Source organism: Orycteropus afer, unplaced genomic scaffold, assembly GCF_000298275.1.
Source record: "Orycteropus afer afer isolate SDZICR_OR568_19922 unplaced genomic scaffold, OryAfe1.0 scaffold00235, whole genome shotgun sequence".
NCBI classification, from domain to species: domain Eukaryota; kingdom Metazoa; phylum Chordata; class Mammalia; order Tubulidentata; family Orycteropodidae; genus Orycteropus; species Orycteropus afer.
The window spans coordinates 4192109-4216151 of record NW_006921822.1 but is presented as its reverse complement, the minus strand read 5'-3'; the positions used below and the strand labels follow the sequence as shown (position 1 = coordinate 4216151).

Below are 24043 nucleotides of genomic sequence, written 5' to 3'. Positions count from 1 at the left end.
CTGAGGAGTGGCTGGTGGGTTTAAACCACCAGCCTTCTGGTTAGCAGTCAGGTGCCTTAGGCACTATGCTACCAGAGCTCCTCAGAATCTGATAGACAATTCAATAATGAAAGTACTCCAGTCATTTTAAGTACATGCTACGTGTGTAACTTTCTCAAGTGCAGCAAACTTCTTTTCAGGATTTACCTAATTTTAGGAATGGACAAAGGGACAACAGCAGAGCTATCTGATAAAATTCTCTCCAGTGTACCAGAGGATCTGTTAGTAGAAAGTGACACACTTTGATCTCTTTCACTAAGAACAGCAATACAGACTTCAATTTCTATGGCAAGGTTCCAAGGCTACCTGGGCAGGACTGAAATTACTCTCATTTTATGAGGCTGAGAATTTCTTAAGCATATGTGAATCAGGAAACACCTTAGTCTTTTTAAACACAAGGTAATTTTAATTATCATTTACATTAAGGTAGAAATTATGAACAATTAGCAATTACCAATCCTGACCCCATGTATAGTACAGGGTTAATCAATGGATTGGAAAAATCACTGTTGCTCTAAATTTTTTAATGCTTTGCTTTCAATTTGTATATTTTGTGCTTTTAAGAGCCATAATTAGACACTGCAACTCTAGCAGAAATATAATTCACTAAAAGCAGTTCAGGAAGAAATGATACATTTTGGAATAAAAGGAATTATAGAATTGGGGGAGTTTTCAATATATCAGCTTTTGAGGCAACTCTCTAAAACAAGTAGAGTTTAAGCAGGGTCTTCTCCTATAACTTTGAGGACCCATAAGCGTATATTTGCTTCTTTCTAATGAGTAATTTATGGTTAGTGAACATAGGTTCCAATTCAAGCCTAAACCATAACAATATTTCAAGGAAATTAATGACTAATACTAACGTTGAAGCATTTCTAAACTTCCTAGAGCAAAGTACCTGGCATAGACAGAAATTTATTAAAAGTTATTTAAAAATAAAAATTACCATGGTGATAGTTTATACTGCTATTTGCCTCTTTTTTGGTAAATATTTTAGAATTTCTTGTTTATTCTATTCTAAATTAATCTGCCTAAACACTCTTTTGTTGGAGCAATCAAAAATTTACTCTTGAAGCGCTATCTGTGGCTTCTGTTTTTGCTGCTCCTGCCAGTGCTGGTGAACATGCTACCCACATCACAGTGGAAAGCAGTTCTACCTATTCCTTTTAATTCTCATGCTCTTTAAATACACAAACTCTAAGTTGGACATGAAAATAACCAGAATGGTATTATTAACTAGAAGGTAATTGTAGATTCCATCATTTGTCTGTTAGTTTGTCGTACTGTGTTTGTCACACTGGTTTCTTTGTTGCTATGATACCGAAAGCTACGCCAAATACCAGGAGGGTACCCACAGCGGGCAGGTCTCAGTGCAGCTTCCAGACTAAGAGACTAGGAAAAGAGATCTGGCAATTGATTTCTAAAGAAAGTGGACAGGGATGATCTTATGAATAGGAACAGGACATTGTGTGATACCATGCTAGAAAAAGAGCCCTTCAGGTTGGAAAGCACTCAAAATATGACTGCAGAAGAGGTGCTCCTCAAAGTAAAATTGACTTTAATGATGTGGGTGGGAAAAAGCTTGGGAGATCTTCATTTGCCGACTGGGAATACTCAAAATGAGAAGAAGCAGATGCAAACATCCATTAATAATTGGAACATGGAATCACAAAGTATGAATCTAAGAAAACTGGAGGCTGTCAAAAATGAAATGGAAAACTTGAAGACAGACATTCTAGGCATTAGTGAGCTGAAATGGACTGGTATTGGCCATACTGAATATAACAATCCTGTGGGCTCCTATATCAGAAATGACAAACTGCTGAAGAATGTTATCCCATTTATGGTCAAAAAGAACATTTCAAGATCTATCCTGAAGTATAATGCTGTCATTGATAGGATAATGTTGACATGCCTCCAAGGAAGACTACTATTATTTAAATTTACACACCAATGACTAAAGACAAAGATGAAGAAACTGAAGACTTTTGCCAACTTCTGCAGTTTGAAATTGATCAAACATGCAATGAAGATGTACTGATAACTACTATGACTAGAATGTGAAAAAACAAAGAAGCAGTTGGAAAATATGACCTTGATGATAGAAATGACATTGGCGATTACATTTTACATTTTTTCCAGCAACGTAAATGTTGTTGTTGTTGTTGTTATGTGCCGTCGAGTCGGCCCCGACTCATAGCGACCCCTCCTTGAGTTTCCGAGGCAGTATCACTACGGAAGTAGGATTGCCCAACCTTCCTTCCGAGGAGTGGCTGGTGGGTTTGAACCACCAGCCTTCTGGTTAGCAGTCAAGTGCCTTAGCCACTATGCTACCAGAGCTCCCATAGTGACTCTCAATGTGGACCTCATCAGATGGAATACACAGGAATTAAATCAACTACATCTGCAGAAAGAGACAATGGAGCAGGTCAATATTATCAGTCAGAGCAAGGTCATGGGCCAACTGCAGAACTATCAATTGCTCATATGCAAGTTCAAGTTGAAGCTGAAGAAAATTAAAACAAATCCACAAGAGACAAAGTATGACCTTGAGTATATCCTACCTGAATTTAAAGACCATCTCAAGAACATATTTGATGCACTGAACACTAATGACTGAAGACCAGATGAGTTATGGGATGACATCAAGGACAACATATATGAAAAAAGCAAAAGGTCATTAAGAAGACAAGGAAGAAAGAAAAGACCAAAGTAGATGTCAGAAGAGACTCCGAAGCTTGTGCTTGAACATAGAGTAACTAAAGCAAAAGAAAGAAATGATGAACTAAAAGAGCTGAACAGAAGATTTCAAAGGGCAGTTTGAGAAGACAAAGTATTGTAATGAAATGTACAAAGACCTAGAGGTAGAACACCAAAAGGGAAGAACAAACTCAGCATTTCTCATGCTGAAAGAAGTGAAGAAAAAACTCAAGCCTTATATGGCAATACTGAAGTATTCTATGGTATTGAATGATGAAAGAAGCATCAAAAGAAGATGGAAAGAATACACAGTCACTGTACCAAGAAGAACTGGTTGATGTTCAACCATTTCAGGAGGTAGCATATAATCAAGAATCAATGGTACTGAAGGAAGAAGCTAACTGAAGGCACTGGTGAAATATAAGGCTCCAGTTGTTAAGGAGTTCATTTTACTTAGATCACAATCAACACCTATGGAAGCAGCAGAGAAGAAATTAAATAACATATCAAACATGCTGCAAAGGACCTCTTCAAAGTGTTGTTATAAAGCAAAGATGTCACTTTGAGGATTGAGGTATGCCTGACCTAACCCATGGTAATTTCAATCACCTCACATGCATGCAAAAGCTGGACAATGAATAAGGAAGACTGAAGAAGAATTGATGCCTTTGAATTATGGTACTGGCAAAGAATACTGAGTATACCATAGAATGCTAGAAGGATGAACAAATCTGTCCTGGAAGAAGTACAGCCAGAGTATTCCATGGAAGCAAGGATGGTAAGGCTTCATCTCATGCACTTTGGACATGCTATCAGGAGGGATCAGTCCCTGGAAAAGGACATCATTCTTGGTAAAGGAGTGGGTCAACCAAAGAGAAGAAGACTCAATAAAATGGATTGACACAGTGGCTGCAACAATGGGTTCAAAAATAGCAACTACTGTTAAGGATGGCACAAGCCCTAGCAGTGTTTTGTTCTGTTGTACACAGGGAGTTGGAACCAACTTGACAGCACCTAACAACAACAACTGTAGACTGATCAAATACTTGATCTATGATTCAGCTGAAATGATAGCCAAGACTGGTTTCCTGGATAGTTATCCTAGTAGTTAAACATGAAGGTCTGCCTTCCTCCTCTAAATACTCTAGATTTTATTACTGCATGGAGCCAGTCAGTGAGAACTGTGTACCTAATATGTGCTGTTATAACTTCTCACAGAATCACCTTTGGTGAACCATGTTTTGGCATAATGCCACAAGCCTGCATGAGGGACTTGAAAGAAACATGACACGTGATACTGTATTGATTGACTGAACCAATTTCGGGGATGCCAGAGAGCCCAGACCACTATATTTCATTTCTGAAAGTCTATGGGAGAAATGTTTCCAGATATAAATTAAGCTTCATCTTGAGCAACTATGCTGTTTTTACTTCATAAAACAAAAACCAAACTCACTGCCGTGGAGTTGGATCCAACTCATAGCGACCCCTCCTTGGATTTCCAAGGCAGTATCACTATGGAAGTAGATTGCCCAGAATTCCTTCCAAGGAGTGGCTGGTGGGTTTGAACAACCAGTCTTCTGGTTAGCAGTCTAATGCCTTAGGCACTACCATAAATCTGTCAAACGTTAAACTTTTAATTCATGGTTTGCACATAATAGGTTCTCAATAAATATCTATTGAATGAATAAACCCAAAACTAAACTCACTGTCATCAAGTTGATTCTGACTAATAGCGACCCTATAGGACAGAGCATAACTGCTTCATAGGGTTTCCAAGACTTCTTTAGGGAAGCAGACTGTCTTTCTCTCATGTAATAGCTGGTAAGTTCAAACCATCCACCAATTGGTTAGCAGCTGAATGCTTTAACCACTGCACCAGCAGAGATCCTATTGAATGAATAAATGAATGAATTCCCTCCATTCTCCAAGCTCTAAGCTTAGAGACAAATGTATTGTCTCACATTGCTAAAAGTAGGCCTGATTTTAGACTTTGTGTTCTGACTCTCTTCTAGTTTCATTTTAATTTCTTAGATTAATTTTATCTTAATTTCATTTACTCATTCATTTTACCTGTAAACCACTTTCCTGTATAAACAAGATGGGATAAAATGTTTAAGAGTTAATTGTAAATTCCACAATTTGTGTTGCTTCTATACCCTTGGCTAAAATTATCTTAAATTTGTGTGTTTTCTATTCCTCTTCTCTCATCTCCTCAATACAATTATGGTTGGATTGTAAAACATATTTCTATTTTCAAAATGAATTATTAATCTACTTTGACTCTACTGTCAAACTGGGCCCTCTACAAAAGTGGGGATGTTATGGTATTTATTCATCTTTGTATCTGCAGTGTAGTAAATTACTTAGTATGGCTTTTCTACCCATAAGTCATTGTAAACTCAGTGGTGGAATGAGCAATTGAGGAGCTCCTGATTGTAAATGTTATCCACCTGGGTTATTTATGTTGGGCATGGCACAACACAATGTTATGGGAGGCTTACTCTCAGGTGCTTAGAATTCTGTTGTTATGATTGGTTGGTTTGGCCACTCTGCCAAGCTCAAAAGGAGGCCTCCTAGAGGCAGAACTCTCTCTGACTGCTGGTTGAGGAAGATGTGCTGCTGAAAGAGACACGCTACTGAAACAGACACGTGCTGCTGGGAAAGAGACGCAAGAGACATGCTTTATTGAGTGAGACACCGAGGGACCAGCACTGCTGGGAAAGAGACTGTGAGAGACTGTTGGCTGAGGGACGGTGGGCTGGGAGAGAGACTGAGCATTTTTCCTGAACTTGAATTGTAGCCTGTGGTGCTTCCCTAATAAACCCCATAATCTGTGAGCTCTGTGTGGCCACTGCAGCGAATTATCGAACCCAGGAGAGAGGTGGTGGGTGCTTTGGGAGGAACGGTTGGTGAAAGGGCTGGAGGGAGGCAGCATGTCTGGCCTTGCAGTAAATAGGCCTTGGGCTATTGATGGTGATTCTGCCTTCCTCTTGTGGGGTTCTAGGAGGTCAGAATATGTGGCCTCCTTGCCCTTTTTGCAGTATCTTTACAAAGAATCGACAAATGGTGGAAGCTGGATCAATGTTGATGAAACAACAGAGTTAGAGTCATTGGAAAATGAATAAGAAAGTTATAAATCTTTCATACAATTTAAAATGTGAAGGAAGGCTGAACAATTTAGATTCTCTGAAGAAATACAGCATGGGTAACAGAAAAAGGCATTTTTCAAACTAAAGCACAGCTTTGGGAGTGACTTCATATGCTATAAGTAGGATGGACAGTAGGGGAATTATAAACTGCTGGGTGTTTTGTTACCTGATTTCGCATCAGGATTCTCTTCCTGGTTAAGTGAAATCTACTCTCCTCCTTTTTTTTTTTTTTCTTCTCAGGACTCAACAGAGAAGGGTTCTAACAGGAGACATTTAATTCAGTGCCCCTGGAACTAAATTAAACTCATGCCAAAATCAGTTTCTCCCTTACATTTCTTTCCTTTGCTTCTAATCTACAGGCCTTGCCCTAAAACCAAATTATGACTCTTAAGACCTTTTTGATAAAGTCATCATAAGGTTCCTTGCGGGAATCATAACTCCCTCTTATCATTCCCTTCCATATTTATCACATGAGATTAAAGTAATGATGCTATATATTACATACATGTGTGTACCATTAAAATATATATATTATACACACACATACACAAAGAAACTAATTTTAAAGAATGAAACCAGAATTAAAATCTCAGAATCACAAGTATTATCATCTGTGCAAGAGAGTCTGAGTAGCAACTGCTTTACAAAACACAGGGCAGCATCAGTGTGCCTTGTGAAGAATTCCAACTAGTGTCACAATGATGCTATTTAAAAGAAGGGGTCTGTCACTGAGCCAACACATCCCACGGCCACACCACACATTCTGTCAAACTAGGTCTTTCTAGTAAGTCCAAACCCACTGAAAGAAATTTCCCCACTATACAGGCCAGGACATAACAACCAGATGCATTCTCCAAGCTGATTTTGGAGACAGGGCTGGGGTAGGCAGAGAAGGGAAGCCAGAGTAGTAATTGGCCTAGGATTACAATTTAGCAAACTTTTCAATAGAAAACTAACAAACTGCCAACAAATTGCTATGCTAATGAAGAACTGTGCTGCTCTGCATTGAACGTTAACTAAAATGTGTGTGGGGGGGGGGTGTCCGTGAATGGGGACCCTCCTTTATGCCACTCAGTAAGGCGAGCTGCCACTCAGGAGATCCTCTGCTGAATTTCAAAAAGCCTCACATAGGGAAAAACAGAAAGCCTGAGAGCTGGCTGCCTTGTTCTTGTTTCTCTCCAGGTATTTTCTTACCAAGTGCTTAAGACATAATACCAGAGAGCAAGCTGGTCTAGTGTGCAAGCCAAGTAAATGCCCAGTGCAAAGGCTACTTTAAATATATTCTTCAAGAAGTTTTTTTTTTAAAAGGAAAACATCTACTGCTCCCAGACATCCCTCTCCCTCACAATTAATAAATAAGTAAATGGTGGTTCTTACATTGAACACACGCCTTTTCTAAATTGAGTTCATTTGACTTGGACATGAGAAGTCTGGTACATTCCACTAAGCTTAGAGGAATGATGGTCCATTTGGCTGTAGACAGAATCCCATTTGGTTTGTCTCAAAGTGGTATCTCAGAAGTATATACTCAGGGCATGAGGGCAACAAAACACAAGCAAACTACTTCACTGCTGTTTAGTTGTTTGTCAAGAGAGAAAGGGGATGGTGAAAAAAAAGGCTATTTTCAGTTCTAGAGACATTTCTGCTTCAAAAAAATGGAAGAATTATATTTTTATTTTCCTTCCTCCTCCTAGTTTAAAAAGGATATGGCTAGTGAAAAAGAAAAATACCAAGGCCAGAGATCTAAGTATAATGTTTAAAGAATATGAATAAAACATACTAAAGATGTAAGTAAATTAGACCTCTGTGGTTTTTCCCACTTGTCTAACAGGAATAAAGTAAGGTCAATTTTAGATCCCAATTTAAGGACAGAAGGTTAATTCAGTAATTCAGGCAGAGAATTTATTGTAAATATAAAACAGAATTTTAAATTGTCTTTTGTCCTAAAAGTAAGTTTTAAACATTATAGGTTTATTAAAGTAGTTGAAGTCATTCTATATTTTACTTCTTATAGGTATCATAACTTTAAAAAGATTTTAATGGGGCTTGCTACTATACTATGGGAGCTCTGGTGCCATAGTGCCTAAGGCACTTTACTGCTAACCAGAAAGTTGGCAGTTCAAACCCACCAGCCACTCCCTGGAAAGAAGGTTGGGTAATCTACTTATATAGAGATACCGCCTCAGAAACCCAAGGAGGGGTGGCAATGAGTCGGAGACTACTCGACGGCACACAACAACATCATTATACTACAGTCAGAAACCCTAGAAGCAAATTCTTAAAAGGATTTTGAACTATTTTACTATGTGCATCTCAGTTCTTTCTTTCAACTTCCTATAGTTCAGTTAGGGTCAAAGGCCACAGAGACTCCCTCTTCCCTACCGCACCCCATACACAAAATGCTTTAATAACAATATCAAACTGAACAGTTGCTAGACTATGTAACAAAAATTAAAATAACAGTTTGAGCTATACCATAAAGCTTACACACAGTATTTACCCAAATAGAACTCTCAGTCTTTCTAACTGTGTAACATATGTAGACCATGGATTGTTGCTCTGCTTTATTGACTAGAAAAGAGAGTAAAACTATTATTCCCATCATTTCCCTGAAACTGAGTTTTTAACAATCACCAGGCAAGCCTCTTTGCTCAGCAGCAGGTGATGGATCACTTACCCACACACAGGATGTTAAAACAGAATCCTTGAGAAGTTGACTTGTTGACCAACTGGTCAGGAAGGCTGTCAAATCCAACATGGCCAGAAAGGGACAAGTTTCGAAGTTCTTCATTCTGGAATTTCAGAGGCGAATGCTTGAGAATCCAGGAATTATGCTGCATAGGTATTACACATTACACACATTATTACCCTCTCCTTTCCTGCTTTTTTTTTTTTTTTTAATCTATGAGGGAAAAAAAAAGAAATTCCCCCTGTACCCACACCCTTCTTGAGTTCTACACTGGAGAGGTCACCAATAACTTCAACATAATGCTCTTTCACAAAATCACACAATGTTTACCAAAGCAGACTACCCCAGGGTAACTCAGTCTTTGTTACAAAAGGTTAATAGTCTAGGCAGATTTTAAACCCACCAGCCACTCCGCAGAAGGAAGAACAGGCAATTACTTTCATAAAGATTTACCGCCTCGGAAACCCAAAGGGGGTCGCTGTGAGTCGGAATTGACTCGATGTCAGTGAGTTTGGTTTTAGTTTCGGAAAACTGGCTAGCTACCCATAAAGAGATGCATACAGATGGGGCACTTAAGTGACATGAAAAACCACCCATTTTGATAGCTTCAATTACTTAAGCAAAACTTTCAACACATAGAAAATAAACAAATAAATGTCACTCTTCCAGATACATAAAGCAGCTTTGAGAAGCTCACAGTGAAGGATACATACTGATTACAATTATGGAAATGCTGTAATCATCATAATACAACAAGTTTAAAACTACTCAGCACATAAATTGGTCTCAGTCTCCTCCATTAGCTGTACAGGCTCTCCCCAGAACAGCTCCTAGCACAGGTTCTGCATTCACTGGGCCTTCTCAGATTTTAGTGGTGGAGACTGGAGTAAGGTAGCTACCATACATTGAAACAGGTGGCTTATGCTGTTGTATAAGCTGGTGCTAAATACCTACTCAATTTTGAATGCATCACATGGGTGATAGTGACAATCTGTGAAGCTTTCTTTCCTGGGTCAGCTATGATCCTTCAATTTACAATATCATGGAAGGGCTTGCATTTTGAAAAACTAGATACTGAAGACAAGGCTTCTGATGTTCTGGTTATGTTGCCAATGAACTTTATATTTGTGATATTCAGTTTGGATGACAACATGAGCCTCAAAATTTCTTTTTTTAATAAAAAAGGAAATGCTTTGCACACGACCACTTATTCAATGTTTTTATGAGATAATTTATTTTAGTAGTCAAGGACTTAGACCCCCATCTCCAAATCTCCACGGTCACTCCATCTGCAGAGAAATGTGACTCCATAAATGTAGTGAATTCAATGGAATGTTTTATGAACAATTTAAGTCCTTGCCAGCTCTAAAATTCTGATTCTGTGAAATGAAACTGAAAATCACCACACTGCCTGAATACCTTGGTGGCAGCTGCAGGTTTGCAGTCAAAGGGCAGAGAACAGATGCCTCATCTAAGAATAGTTTCCTTGAGACCTGCCAGCAGTGAATATGAGACACCAAAGTAGACACTTCTCCTTGAACAGGATGGCATGGTTAACAGCTTACTAACTGGCTTCCAGAGCAGGTTCCAGTGGGCACAGTTGTGGTAGCTGGCCAAGTCTCCCAACAACACTCCATTTCCTAGAGCCTCAATGCTAACACCTGCCCCTTCCTCTTCAGACACCTCAAGGAATCAGACAGCAGGTATTTTTAGGGTGTTTACCACATCCACCAGGACATGGGGGGAGAAGCAGTTGAAATGAGTCCTGGGCTATATTTAGAACTCTTTCCATCACAGCTGTGCAGTGGCTGTTGTATATTAGGCAAGGAGGCACCATCCCACCCGCCTTTTCTTTTGATACATCACTGGCTACAATGGTCAGTGAACAGAGTGAAAGGAGGTAAGGCAAGAAAGAGCTCTCATCTGACATTCCCTTCCTTCTCTGCCACAATACATATTTTACTTTTCAGGGGAAGTGGAAGAACGGTTTATTGCTCTAGATTCTGGATTGTTGGGTTTTTAGATACCAGATATCCTCATAAGAGCCAATCCTGGGAAAGAATCAGAGTTAGTAATTATAGCTCTCATCCCAGAACCCAGTGCTCAGCATCTCATATCCTCACTGTTTCCAAAACACAAGAAACCACCCACACACCCACTGAGTATTTTTATATCCATTGAAAACCACATACAAAATGAAGGGTTATAAAAGAGTTTGGTCTTGAAATTTTTGAAATTTACAGTTATGTCTTTAGAGTTTCTGTCTTCTAACTTTGTAATGTATAAATCATGCAAAGTTTATAATGTAATTATTAAGGCATCCTGAGACTCATTGTTTATCAGTATACAATACACAAGAGGGAAATAGGAAGTTCTTTCTTTGTATCATGAACAGGCTCTAAAAACTGGAAAGCACTACAGTAAATGCAAGGAGTAGATCTGAGCAAATAACCTGATGACTCACAAGGAACAGCTGAATTGAATTCAAACACTCCAGCATTCTACTGTACATGTATAGTGTACCTTCCCTTGCCATCACTATCCAAGGAATATGGACTTTTTTTTTTTAAAGTCTATAGGCCCAATCATATATTCCCATGTCATTAACACTATCACATATCTGGAAATGACTCTATGAATTTATCTTCAATTCTAACCCCTTTTTTTAATGTGATTTGGGTAAATGTTTACAGACCAACTTCATTTTCCAGACCACAATTCATATACATTTTGTTTCATGAGATTAACTGCAATCCCCGTAATATAACAGTTCTCTTACCCTGGTTAGCTTTTCCCTGCTTAGTTTTTCCACCATTTGTCTGTTAGTTTGTCATACTGTGGTGGCTTGCATATTGTTGTGAGGCTGGAGGCTATGCTATTGGTATGTCAAATACCAGCAGGATCACCTATGGTAGACAGGTTCCAGCTGAGCTTCCAGACTAAGACAGACTTGGAAAAAGGAAGGGGCCATCCACTTCTCAAAGAATTGGCCAGGGAAAACCTTATGAATAGCAGTGAAACAATGTCTGATATATCACTGGAAAACTATATGAATAGCCTTGAAACTTTGTCTGATATAGTGCTGGAAGATGAGCCCCTCAGGTGAGAAGGCAGTCAAAATATGACTGGGGAAGAGGTGCCTCCTCAAAGTAGAGCCAACCATAATGATGTGGATAGAGTAAAGCTTTCAGGATCTCCATTTGTTGATGTTGCATGTCGCAAAATGAGAACAGCTGCAAACATCCATTAATAATCAGAACTTGGAATGTACAAAGTATGAATCTAGGAAAATTGGAAGTTGTCAAAAATGAAATGGGATGCATAAAGATTGACATTCTAGCATTAGTGAGCTGAAATAGACTGTTTTTGGCCATTCTGAATCAGACAGCCACATGATCTGCTATGCTGGGAATGACAAATTGAAGAGGATGGTATGGCATTCATCGTCACAAAAAATGTTTCAAAATCTAACCTGGAGTACAATGCTGTTAATGATAGGATAATATCTATACACCTACAAGGAAGACCCAATTAATAGTACTATTACTCAAATTTATGCACCAACCACCAAAGCCAGAGATGATGAAATTGAAGATTTTTACCAACTTCTGCAATCTGAAATTGACCAAATATGCAATCAAGATATGTTGATTATTACTGGTGATTGGAACACAAAAGTTGGAAACAGAGAGGAATCACCATTAGTTGGAAAATATGCCCTTGGTGACAGAAATGATGCTGGAGAATGAGTAACAGAATTTTGCAAGACCAATGACTTATTCATTGCAAATGCCTTTTTACAAGAACATAAATGGAAGCTATACACATGGACTTTGCCAGATACACAGGAATCAGATCAACTACATCTGTGCAAAGAGGCGATGGAGAAGCTCAACATCTAAGCCAAAATAAGACCAAGAGGAGACAGTGCAACAGACCATCAACTGCTCATATGCAAGTTCCAGCTGAAGTTGAAGACAATTAAAACAGGTCCACGAGAGCCAAAATATGACCTTGATCACATCTCTTCTGAATTTAGAGACCATTCAAAGAATAGATTTGATAAATTGAACACCTATGACCAAAAACCAGATGAACTGTGGGATGACATAAAGAACATCATCTATGAAGAAAGCAAGAGGTCATTAAAAAGACAGGAAGGGAAGAAAAGACAAAAATGGATGTCAGAAGAGACTCTGAAACTTGCTCTTGAAAAGAGAACAGCTAAAGCAAATGGAAGAAATGACAAAATAAAAGAGCTGAACAGAAGATTTCAAAGAGCAGCTCCAGAAGATAAAGTCAATTATTATAATGAAATGTGCAAAAACATGGAGTTAGATAACCAAAAGGGAAAAACATGCTCAGCATTTCTCAAGCTGAAAGAACTAAAGAAAAAATTCAAGCCTTGAGATGCAACATTTAAAGAACCTATGGGCAAAATATTGAATAATGTAAGAAACATCAAAAGAAGATGGAAGAAATACACAGAGTCACTGTACCAAAAAGAATTGGTAGATGTTCTTCCATTTCAGGAGATGGCATATGAGCAAGAATTGATGGTACTCAAGGAAGTAGTCAAAGATGCACAGAAGGAATTAGTGACAAACAAGACCCCAGGAACTGATGGGATACCCACTGAGATGTTTCAACAAATGGACGCTGCACTGGTGGTACTTACTCGTCTATTCCAAAAAATTTGGAACACAGCTACCTGGCACACTGATTGGAGGAACCTGTACATAGATCAGGAGACTGCCGTTCAAACAGAACAAGGGGATACTTCTTGGTTTAAAATCAGGAAGGGAGTGCATCAGGGTTGTATCCTTTCACTGTACTTATTCAATCTGTATGCTGAGCAAATAATACAAGAAACTGGACTATATGAAGAAGAATGCAGTATCAGGATTGAAGGAAGATTCATTAACAACCTGTGATATGTAAATGACACAACCTTGCTTGCTCAAAGTGAAGATGACTTGAAGCACTTACTGATGAAGATTAAAGACTACAATCTGCAGTATGGATTATACCTCAACATAAAGAAAATAAAAATCCTCACAACTGGACCAATAAGCAGCATCATGATAAATGGAGAGAAGACTGATGTTGTCAAAGATTTCATATTACTTGATTCCACACAATTGTTCTGGTTACCTAGTGCCTCTGTGACAGGAATATACCACAAATGGAATTGCTGAACAAACAGGAGTTTATTCTCTTACAGTTTGGAGGCTTTCAGCTCTGCCTCCTGCTCCCAGCCCGCTGAAGCTGGAGGCTTTTCTTCACTCAGCTGTGCTGCTGGCTGCTGAGGCTGACAAGCCCAAGGTCGACAAGTGAAAAGGCACAGTCCCAATGTTACCAAACCACACGGCAGGCCATTAATTCAAGTCTATTGAAAGTCCCAAGATCGGAAGAGCATGGTAGGCTGCTGAACAACACAGCTACGTGCAGGGTTCAAGCATGCCATAAGCTGTTTTTTATAAACAGGAAGCAACCACATACCCAAAGCAGCTACTCAGCTGTTCCGATAGATTCCACCATGGAATTAATTACCAATCTCTCCATGGGGAATAACTATATTCAACTGCCCAGCCACACAATCAGGCCCAGCCAAGTTGATGCACAAACTTAACCACCACAACAATCAACACCCATGGAAGAAGCAGTCAAGACATCAGATGCCACATTGTACTAGGCCTATCTGCTGCAAAAGACCTCTTTCAAGTGCCGAAGAGTAAAGATGTCTCTTTGAAGACTAAGGTGTGCCTAACCCAAGCCATGGTGTTTTCAACTGCCTCAGATTCATGTGAAAGCTGGGCAATGAATAAGGAAGACTAAAGAAGAGTTGATGCTCTTGAGTTGTGGTGTTGGGGAAGAATGCTGAGGGTACCATAGACTGCCAGAAGAACTAACAAATCTGTCCTGGAAGAAGTGCAACTGGAATATTCCTTGGAGGTGAGAATGGCCAGACTTCATCTCACCTACTTTGGTCATGTTGTCAGAAGTGTCCATTCCCTGGAGAAAGATATCATGCTTGGTAAAGTGGAGGGTCAGTGAAAAAGAGGTAGGTCTTCAACAAGATGGACTGACACAGTGGTTGACACAATGGCCTCAGGTACAGCAGGGATTGTGAGGCTGGTGCAGGACTGAGCAGTGTTTCCTTTTGTTGCACACAGGGTCGCTACAAGTCAGAGCCAACTCGGCCCCTAACAATAACAACAAGCTTTTCCCGATGTCCTTCTTTCCTATGCATTCCTGCCCTATGATCTATCTCCCTATGCAAATACTGCTCCTCTGGTCTCCCATGTTTGATTGTTCAAAGTAGTGTACCTACCTGGTGTAAATGTTCACTTTATATGCCTGTCTACTGTTTGCCTGGAAGCCACGGGAGTGAGTTCAATCTAAGCCTGAAGGTTCACTAGGGGCCACAGTCTTCAGGGTTTCCCCAGTCTCCTGAACTCTTTTATCTGGGTTCCAATTCCAAATTTCTATCACATAAGCATCTCTCTTGGGCTGTCCTGTTTGTACCTCAAATTCATGTACACTAAACTGAAATCACATCCCTCTATCCCAAACCTTCTCTTTCTCCAGAGCTCCCCATTTCTGTTAATGGCACTTAATTATACTTGAGACTACCCCTCCTCCCGGGAGCTCTGGTAGCACAGTGCCTAAGACACTTGACTGCTAACCAGAAGGCTGGTGGTTCAAACCCACCAGCCACTCCTTAGAACAAAGGTTGGGCAATCTACTTCCATAGTGATACTGCCTCGGAAACCCAAGGATGGGTCACTATGAGTGGAGTCTGACTCATCGGTACATAACAACAACAACCCCTCCTCCCATCAGTTCCTAAATGTTATCAACTATATCCTCTACTTCTTTATTACTAATTTAAAAGCCTCCCAACTGGTCTCTTTGCCTTGGTCCCATTCCTTTCTAATCCTTTCTCTCTACCTTGCTGCCAAAGAGTTTTCAGAGCTCAAAAGCCCTCAATCCAAATGCCTTGACCTGGCACCTCAGGCCCAGGCCCTCCATGGATTGAGCCCAAATGTCTACATGCACTGAATCTACCATGTCTCCTCATGGAGCACCTTACTTGTAGTTAAGCTGGATAATTTTTATGTTCCTGGAGCTCTGGTGGTGTAGTGCCTTAAGGCATCTGACTGCTAACTAGATGACTGGCTATTCAAACCCACCAGCCACTCCTTGGAAGGAAGACTGGGCAATCTACTTCCATAGAGATACCGCCTTAGAAACACAAGGAGGGGTCACTACGAGTCAGGATCGACTCGATGGCAGTGAGATTGTTTTTTGGGGGGAAGAGAGAGGAGGGTGCAAGCCTAGGTCCCATAGCCTCCTTGCACCTCAGCATTTACTCCCATTTCCTCTATCTGGAAGAGCCTTATGGACAGTGTTTACACGGCCAAGCTTCTAGATCCCACTCAGATTTTACCTTCATTACTGTCTTTACTTATTGACTAAATATGGTGATAGAATACTTATTCAATCTATATGCTGAGCAAATAATCTGAGAAGCTGGACTATATGAAGAAGAATGTGGCATTAAGATTAGAGGAAGATTTGTTAACAACCTGTGATAAGCAGAGGACACAACCTTGCTTGCTGAAAGTGAAGATGACTTGAAGCATTTACTGATGAAGATCAAAAACTTCTGGCTTAAGTATGGATTACACCTCAACATAAAGAAAACAAAAATCCTTACAACTGGACCAATAAGCAGTATCACAATAAATGGAGAAAGGACTGAACTTGTCAGGGATTTCATTTAACTTGGATCCACAATCAATGTCCACAGAAGCAATAGTCAAGAAATCAGATGACATACTGCACTGTCAAATATGCTGCAAAGGACCTCTTTAAAGTGTAAAAGAGCAAATGGGTCACTTTGAAGACTAACACACCAAGTCACAGTATTTTCAATCACCTCATATGCATGTGAAAGGTAGACAATGAATAAGGAATACTGTAGAAGAATTGATGCATTTAAACTGTGGTGTTAGCTAAGAATACTGAAAATACCATAGACTTCCAGAACAAACAAATCTGTCTTGGGAGAATTATAGCCAGAATGGTCTTTAAAAGCCAGAATGATCAGACTTTGTCTCACCTACTTTGGTCGTATTGTCAGAAGGGACCAGTTTCTGGAGAAATAACTGGTAAAATAGAGGGTCAGTGAAAAAAGGAAGACCCTCTACGTGACACACTGACACAGTAGCTGCGACAATGGGTTCAAGCATAGCAAGGATTGTGAAGATGGCGCAGGACCTGGCAGTGTTTCATTCTGTTGTACATGGGGTTGCTATGAGTCGGAGGTGACTCAATGGCACCAAACACCAACACTGTCTTTATTATGATAGGGAGAATTTCAGTAAACATTTTCCTTATTAATAAAAGTAAAATACTGGTTGGCTAACAATGGTTTAAGCTATTCGGTATTCCATGATCATCATCAAAACAGCTAATATTTATTGGCCATTTGCAATCTTCCTGAAAAGCCCTAACCATGAATGAACTAATTTATTTCTCTCAACAGTTTCATGAGGTATTTACTATTATTACCAACCTCAGTTTACAGATGAGAAAATGGAGACACAGAAGTTTAGCAACTTGCCTAAGGTCAAACATCTAGTAGGCTGAAAAGCTAAAATTTGAACTTAGAAAGCCAGGTTCCAGGGTCCAGAGTCCATACACTTAGTCATTACTTTACTGCTATCTCACAATGCCAGCCACTCCTCGGAAGGAAGGTTGGGCAATCCTACTTCCGTAGTGATACTGCCTCGGAAACCCAAGGAGGGGTCGCTATGAGTCGGGGCCGACTCGACGGCACATAACAACAACAACAACAATCTCACAATGATCTAATCAGTTCCCAACCAGGCCATCTAGTATGAGACTAAAAAAGCTATATGATTCCAACTACATGACATTCTGGAAAACGCAAAAACCATGTTTTTGTTGTGTGCCAGAGTGGCTTCCAACTCATATTATCCCTATAGGGCAGAGTAGAAGTAGGGTTTCCTAGGCTCTTCATGAGAGCATATCACTGGGTCTTTTATCCAAAGCAGTTAGTTGGTAGGTTCAAACTGCCAACCTTTTTAGTTAGTAGCTAAGTGCTTAACCATTGTGCACCAGGGCTCCTTGGCAAAACCATAGAGACAGTGAGTTTGGGGGAAGTTGTCAGAAGCTTGGAGAGGGGGAGAAAGGATGAACAGGTGGAGCACAAGGCATTTTTAGTGCAGCGAAACCACACTGTTTGATATTGTCATGGTGAACACATGATACTACACATTTGTCAAAACCCACTGGACCACACAACACAAAGATGTAAACTACAGAGTTCAGTAAATAATAATGTTTCAATATTGGTTCATCAATGGTAACAAATGTGCCACACCAATGTAGCATGTTAACAACAAAGGAAATTGTGGGCAGGAGGAGAGGAGGTATATGGGAACTCTGTACTTTCTGCTCAATTTTTCTATAAACCTGAAACTAAAACCTGAGACTAAAAAATAGTCTATTTAAAAGGAAAAAAAGTCCAATATGTTAAAAAAAAAAAGAAAGAAAAAAAGAAAAAAAAAAAAAACCTTCTCTAAAACCATAATTCTTTGACAATCGTAGAGCTGGAAGTTAAGGATTAGAATTGGCAAAGCAGCTTCAAGTATATTTTCACTGGTCTTGGCAATACCAAGGCCAGACATGGACATTTTGCAACCATGGCACATGAAGCCCATAATATAAGTCTTAGTTGTGACCATTTTTGAAACAAAAGTGCCAACATGGAGCCACTAAGTAAATAACTTACAAGATTTTAACTGATTTAGCCCTCTATTTGCTAATCTATGTAGTATGGGTCTATACTTAAATGATTTCTATAGCTCATTCAACCTTGAAATGGGTTATGACTAGACACTATAGATATAAAATAAAATAACCACTCTTTAGCCCATTATTTTGCTATCTCATCTTTCTTTAGAACATCTACAATGTGGATACAGTTGTTTATTTGTTCATTCAAATGTACTCCTTGCTGAAACCACTAAGGGAAGAAAATATGTTATTTTGTTATTCATGATAAAGACAACTCCCTTAAGAAGTTTACAATGTATCAGTGGAGACAAGTTATACTTCAATGTAATGCTACTAAAAATAAAAGTGATCAATGCCAAGGCATTAACTATGGGAAACTTTAGATGAGAGAAGTGGTCTTTAGCTATTGGAGGAGGGCTTTTGGCTAAGGAAATTTGGGGGGCACCTTTTAGGAAGGGCTGGAGCTCCCCAAATCTACCAGGAAAAAACAAACAAACACAGCTTATGGAAGCCTTCTAGATAAATGCTGCCTAAACCCAAGTGTCACTTTATTATGACTGTACACTCTGAAGTTAGTAATCAACAAGTCTTTCAGATGTTCAGTAGACTTCATTATTGATATAATTATAAAACAAATTATATAAGTACGTGTGCCGAAGCCTAGATTCTGAACGCTGCTTTAAAACATGCACAGAGTTAACTTATGTTCCACAGATCCAAATTTTGCTTCACCAGAAGTAGAGCAGTAAAATAAAAGGCTTGGACTTAGAAATGGATTTGAATCCTAGCTTTGCCTCTTCTACATTAGTCTCTCTTCCTGCATTAGTAAAAAGGAGGCACTTGGCAGCATTGTTGGAAAGAGATAAGGAAATGACATATGTGACAGAGCCTAGCATTTAATAAAGGAGCCCTGGTGGCACAATGGTTAAGTACTCAGCTGCTCACCCAACGGTTGTCACTTTGAACCCACCCAGCGGCCCCACAGGAGAAAGACCTGGTTATCTGCTCCTATAAAGACTACAGCCTAGGAAACCCATAGGGTAGTTCCACTCTTGCACATGGGATCTCTAGGAGTTAAAAACTGACGTGAGGGCAGCTAACAATTGATAAGCATTTAGTAAGTCCTCAGTAAACCTGGGTTTCCTTTCCTTAAATTAGATAGGCAGAGATAAAGTTCTTAAATTTTGAAATTAATTAGTAGCTACTTTTATTATGGCTATGTGTCCAATTTTAGCATTCTAAGAGAAGCTGCTGCTAATCAGCAAAGTCCTTGCATTTAGGAACCAAGAAAGTAAACCCCACCCCTCACTTATTGACATGGTTAGGTTCCAAAGACCAGGTTGTTATGTGAAAATCAGCTTCATGTGAAAATGGAGGATGACCAGATCAAATCACAAAATGGAGGATGGCTACATCACTACATAACTGCCAAACCACTGAGAATCATGACCCAGCAAGTCGACACATCATTTTAACCATCATAGCCATCATTACTCTTGCCTCACCCCTCAGCATTCATTACTGCCGGATGTACACTGTTAATGCTCAACACAGTCAGACAGTAGATTTTTCACTATTGTCAAAATGTGAAATGTCGGATATTGAGAAAGTCAATAGTGAAGAGTTCATGTAATCACTAAGGGAAGAACAAAGAAATGTGAAGGGAGAATGAAGAGTCTAGTATGACAAAATCCCACGCAAAATAGGAAACTCATTTATGAAGGAGGTGGAAAAGCCACAGAATCGATTACTGTTTATAGGAGTAAGTGAGGTCAATAGCATCAACATGCTCCGTGACTGGAAACCATTCTGAATTCCCCATCTTCACGTTCACTTTTAATTTTAAATTAAATTAAATTTTGTTTTATTTTAATCCAGCCCAGAATCTCTGAAATTAATAAACTGAATGTTCCTAAATGATTCTCTTTACCGTACACTCAAAGTAAAACCATATCCCTTTTCTTTACTTTTAAAACTGAAGTCCCTCAGTAGATGTGGTTTTAGGTAGCCTGTGGCCTCTGATCCTTATCACAAGCGGAAAACAAGAGAGCATGTTACCAAGGTGATATGTGTTTTAATTTGAAAATCATGTCTATTTTTGCAAATGGATATTGCAATTTGTCTAGAAATATTCCCCCCATTTTAAAATTTAATTTTTTTTTTTTTTTTTAATTTAGGAGATAATTTCTTTTATGCATTCTTTTTTTTAGAGAACTGGAGATTTCTATTTACAGGAATAGGTGATTACATTATTCTCAAAGCACAGTGCATGGATAATAAATTATATTGATCCAAGCCACTTAATCCTTGGGCTTATGTTTCTTTATCTGTAAAATGAGATTTAACCAAATGACCTTGAAGCAAAGTCTCTGGTTTTAATGCAAACTTCAAGGTCTCTTGAGTCTGGAAATCAGAGAGGCAGAAATACAATTCTGTCATTTTACTTGAGAAAAGTCAACACAGGGTAAATCTTTCCTGTAGTGTATTTTCTCTTACCAGATCTAAACTGGCTAAATTTTTAAGTGACCAATGAAAGAAGTTTCTACCAGTTACCCCTGGAAAACTCCAACCTAATGAAAATCTGTATGCATATCTCCTGTGTTTCCCACCTGAACTTTTCATTTTTGCTTTTCAACTTCAATAATGATAAATTATAACTTAAAAAAAAAAAAAAAGTTGTGTGCCCGCCCTCTACAAATGCACTGCTTAAATCAAGAAATTCCTCTGATATATCTGCACTGTTCCACGGGATTTTTAAAAAGCAGATGTTAACATCCCAAAAACAAAACCTAGGAAATAATTCCTCTGTATAAGTTAGTCACTTGTCTTCAAGAAGAAAAGTAAATGATTCATAGTTTCATTCATTAACAAATATCTGAGTACCAGATAACAAAGCATGGAGCTTATAGTCTGTGGTGCACAGATGTTAATCAGATGTTAATCAGATAGTCACAAATATATAATCATAAGCTATCCAAAGTAAAGGATGCTATGCAACCTTATAAATAATGCAACTACCTATTCTTTAAGCAAATGAATCTACCAGCTTGTAGTATGTAAAAACTGTTAGATATTAATTTAGTAGATAGCTCCAATGTATAGTTCATGTGCAGCTTTTATGCATTCAGATGAAAACAAAGAGTCTTTCTGAGGAGTATTGCCTGATGGAAGGAGATAGAAATGATTAAGACTTAAGTCTTTTGAAAATGGATACCAATGGGGTTGAGATGGAGTAGAGCGGAAGCACATGGCATAATCCCTTTGCTCTCTGCCTTATTCCCATAAAAAAGACACCCACTTGGAAAACAGTTTTTCAGTAGTACAGAAGCCACCAAGAAAATGAGAGACAAAAAAAAAAACAACAAAACAAAACTTGCTATTTCTCACATGAATCCTTGACTGCTTCCCAGTATCTGAAAAAATTCTGGCTTCATAGCTGTCCGAGGAGTAAGTTTTAGCCAAGTGCCCTGATAAATCCTTGTTGTAATAAATACATTCTCTTAACAATTACATTCTAGAGAGGGTTGAATAGATTTCATATTCTCTTGTAAAGAAAGGAAGCTTGGTGGGAGGACAGAAAACGCCCTTTCTTTCCATGCAAAAGGGAAAACTGGAATGCAAAGTATCACCCAAACCACAACTATGAAGCCTGCACTGGGATGTTTTCAAGGCTAGGCATTTCTGGGGTAACTTTCATAATATAAAATGTCTGAAGTATCTCATTGCCAACGAGGATCACATTCTTGAAGGATGACTTGGACAACATTTGCTACTCTGCTTCTCATCTATACCATGAAATCCCAAGGTCAGAGCCAAGAAAACCCCGAAGGATGTTGTCTCACACAAGCAGCAGAATGGAGAGAGCCAGGGAGAAAAATGGAACAGTGAGGAGGAAAACCATATGGTGATGAGGAAAAAACGTGAGTGCAGCCCAGCTGAACACTGAAACTGAAAAGGAGAAGGAGTATTCCACAGGCCAGGCCTCAAGTCATAAAGCCAGATCAACTCTGCTGGCCAAGTCCAGGGAGAACCAAAGAACCAAACCTGTTGCTGTCAATTTGATTCTGACTAACAGCGACCCTATAGAACAAGAGTAAGGAGCTCTGGTGGTATAGTGGATAAAGGACTTGACTGCTAACTGGAAGGTCAGCAGTTCAAACCTGTCAGCTGCTCCATGGAAGGAAGACTGGGCAACCTACTTCTGTAAAGATTTACAGCCTTGGAAACCTGATGGGGGTCACTATGAGTCGGAAACAACTCGATGACAGTGAGATTGGTTTTGATTTTTATAGGACAGAATAAAACTGCCCCATAAGGTTTCCAAGGCTGACAAATTTGTCCTGGAAGAAGTGCAGCCAGAATGCTCCTTGGAAGTGAGAATAGTCAGACTTCCTCTCACCTGCTTCTTTGGTCATGCTGTCAGAAGGGACCATTCCCTGGAGAAGGATATCATGCTTGGTAAAGTGAAGGGTCAGTGAAAAAGCAGAAGGCCCTCAACAACATGGATTCACACAGTAGCTGCGACAATGGGCTCAGGTATAGCAAGAATTGTGAGGCTGGCGCAGGACCGGGCAGTGTTTTGTTCTGTTGTACACAGTGTCACTACGAGTTGGAGCCAACTCTAGGGCACCTGACAACAACAGAGGTTTTCTTTGGGGGTGGTGTAATTATTTACATTTTACTTACTTAAATTGTTACATTTCTGTAACATTTGAATTATTACCCAAAAAAACCACCTTGTACTTTTATTTAAAAAAAAAAAACTTACTGCTGTTGAGTCAGATCTGACTCATAGCAACCCCTCCTTGGGTTTCTGAGGCAATATCTCTATGGAAGTAGATTGCTCAATCTTCCTTCTGAGGAGTGGTTGGAGGGTTTGAACTGCCAACCTTCTGGTTAGCAGTCAAATGCCTTAGGCACTACACCACCAAAGTAAATAAAAGGTTTTTGAAAACATGAAAATTTAGTAATAACAATAATTCAGTATCACAGTAATGAAAATCTTTTTCAAGGAGGTAAGCCTGCAATTTTTATTGTAGCTAATAGAGAGATGATAGGATAAAATATTTGAGTAGTTAATTTTTTTTTTTAATTGCAGAAGTTACATTGAAAGTGATTACAGTGAGTAGGACAGGTTAGTAGAGTAGAAGGAGCCTGACAAGTAAAGTTAGAGGACTGAAGTGCATGTCTAAACACTGTCATTGGTTAACTCTGTGACCTAGGTAAAGTCATTTAACTTCTCAATCCTGGTTTTCTCAACTTTAAAATAAACTGTCTCAGGGTTGTTGCAAGAATTCATTACATAATTCTCTATCTTTACCTCATTTTACACACCATTCTTGGATGATCTCACCATTGCCCAAGACTTCAGTAGCCAACCATTGATAACAACTCCCCAGTCACCACCCACAGCCCAGTCCTTTCTTATGCTCCCTACCTACATAGCCATGGCCCAGGCATCTCTAAGACAACATGTCCAAAATGGAACTCAATCTCCATCCCACATTCTCAGTTGAAATTTGTCCTTCCTTTCATTTTCTTATGCCAAATGGCAACAGTATCTACATCAAGGTGTCAGAGAGGTCCTAGAATAGTATGTGTTTGTGTACATATTGCTAACCCTGATGAAACC

At 39.3% G+C, this 24043-nt stretch overlaps 1 protein-coding gene across 1 annotated transcript in view; it reads right to left on the bottom strand.

Moving 5' to 3' along the window:
* Positions 1–8731, bottom strand: part of SEPTIN11 (septin 11) — a 47917-nt gene extending 39186 nt beyond the window's left edge. The window contains exon 1 of the mRNA XM_007949046.2: positions 8569–8731. Coding sequence (XP_007947237.2) covers positions 8569–8731 — 163 coding nt within the window. The remainder of the gene's footprint in view (positions 1–8568) is intronic.
* Positions 8732–24043: the final 15312 nt, after the last annotated feature.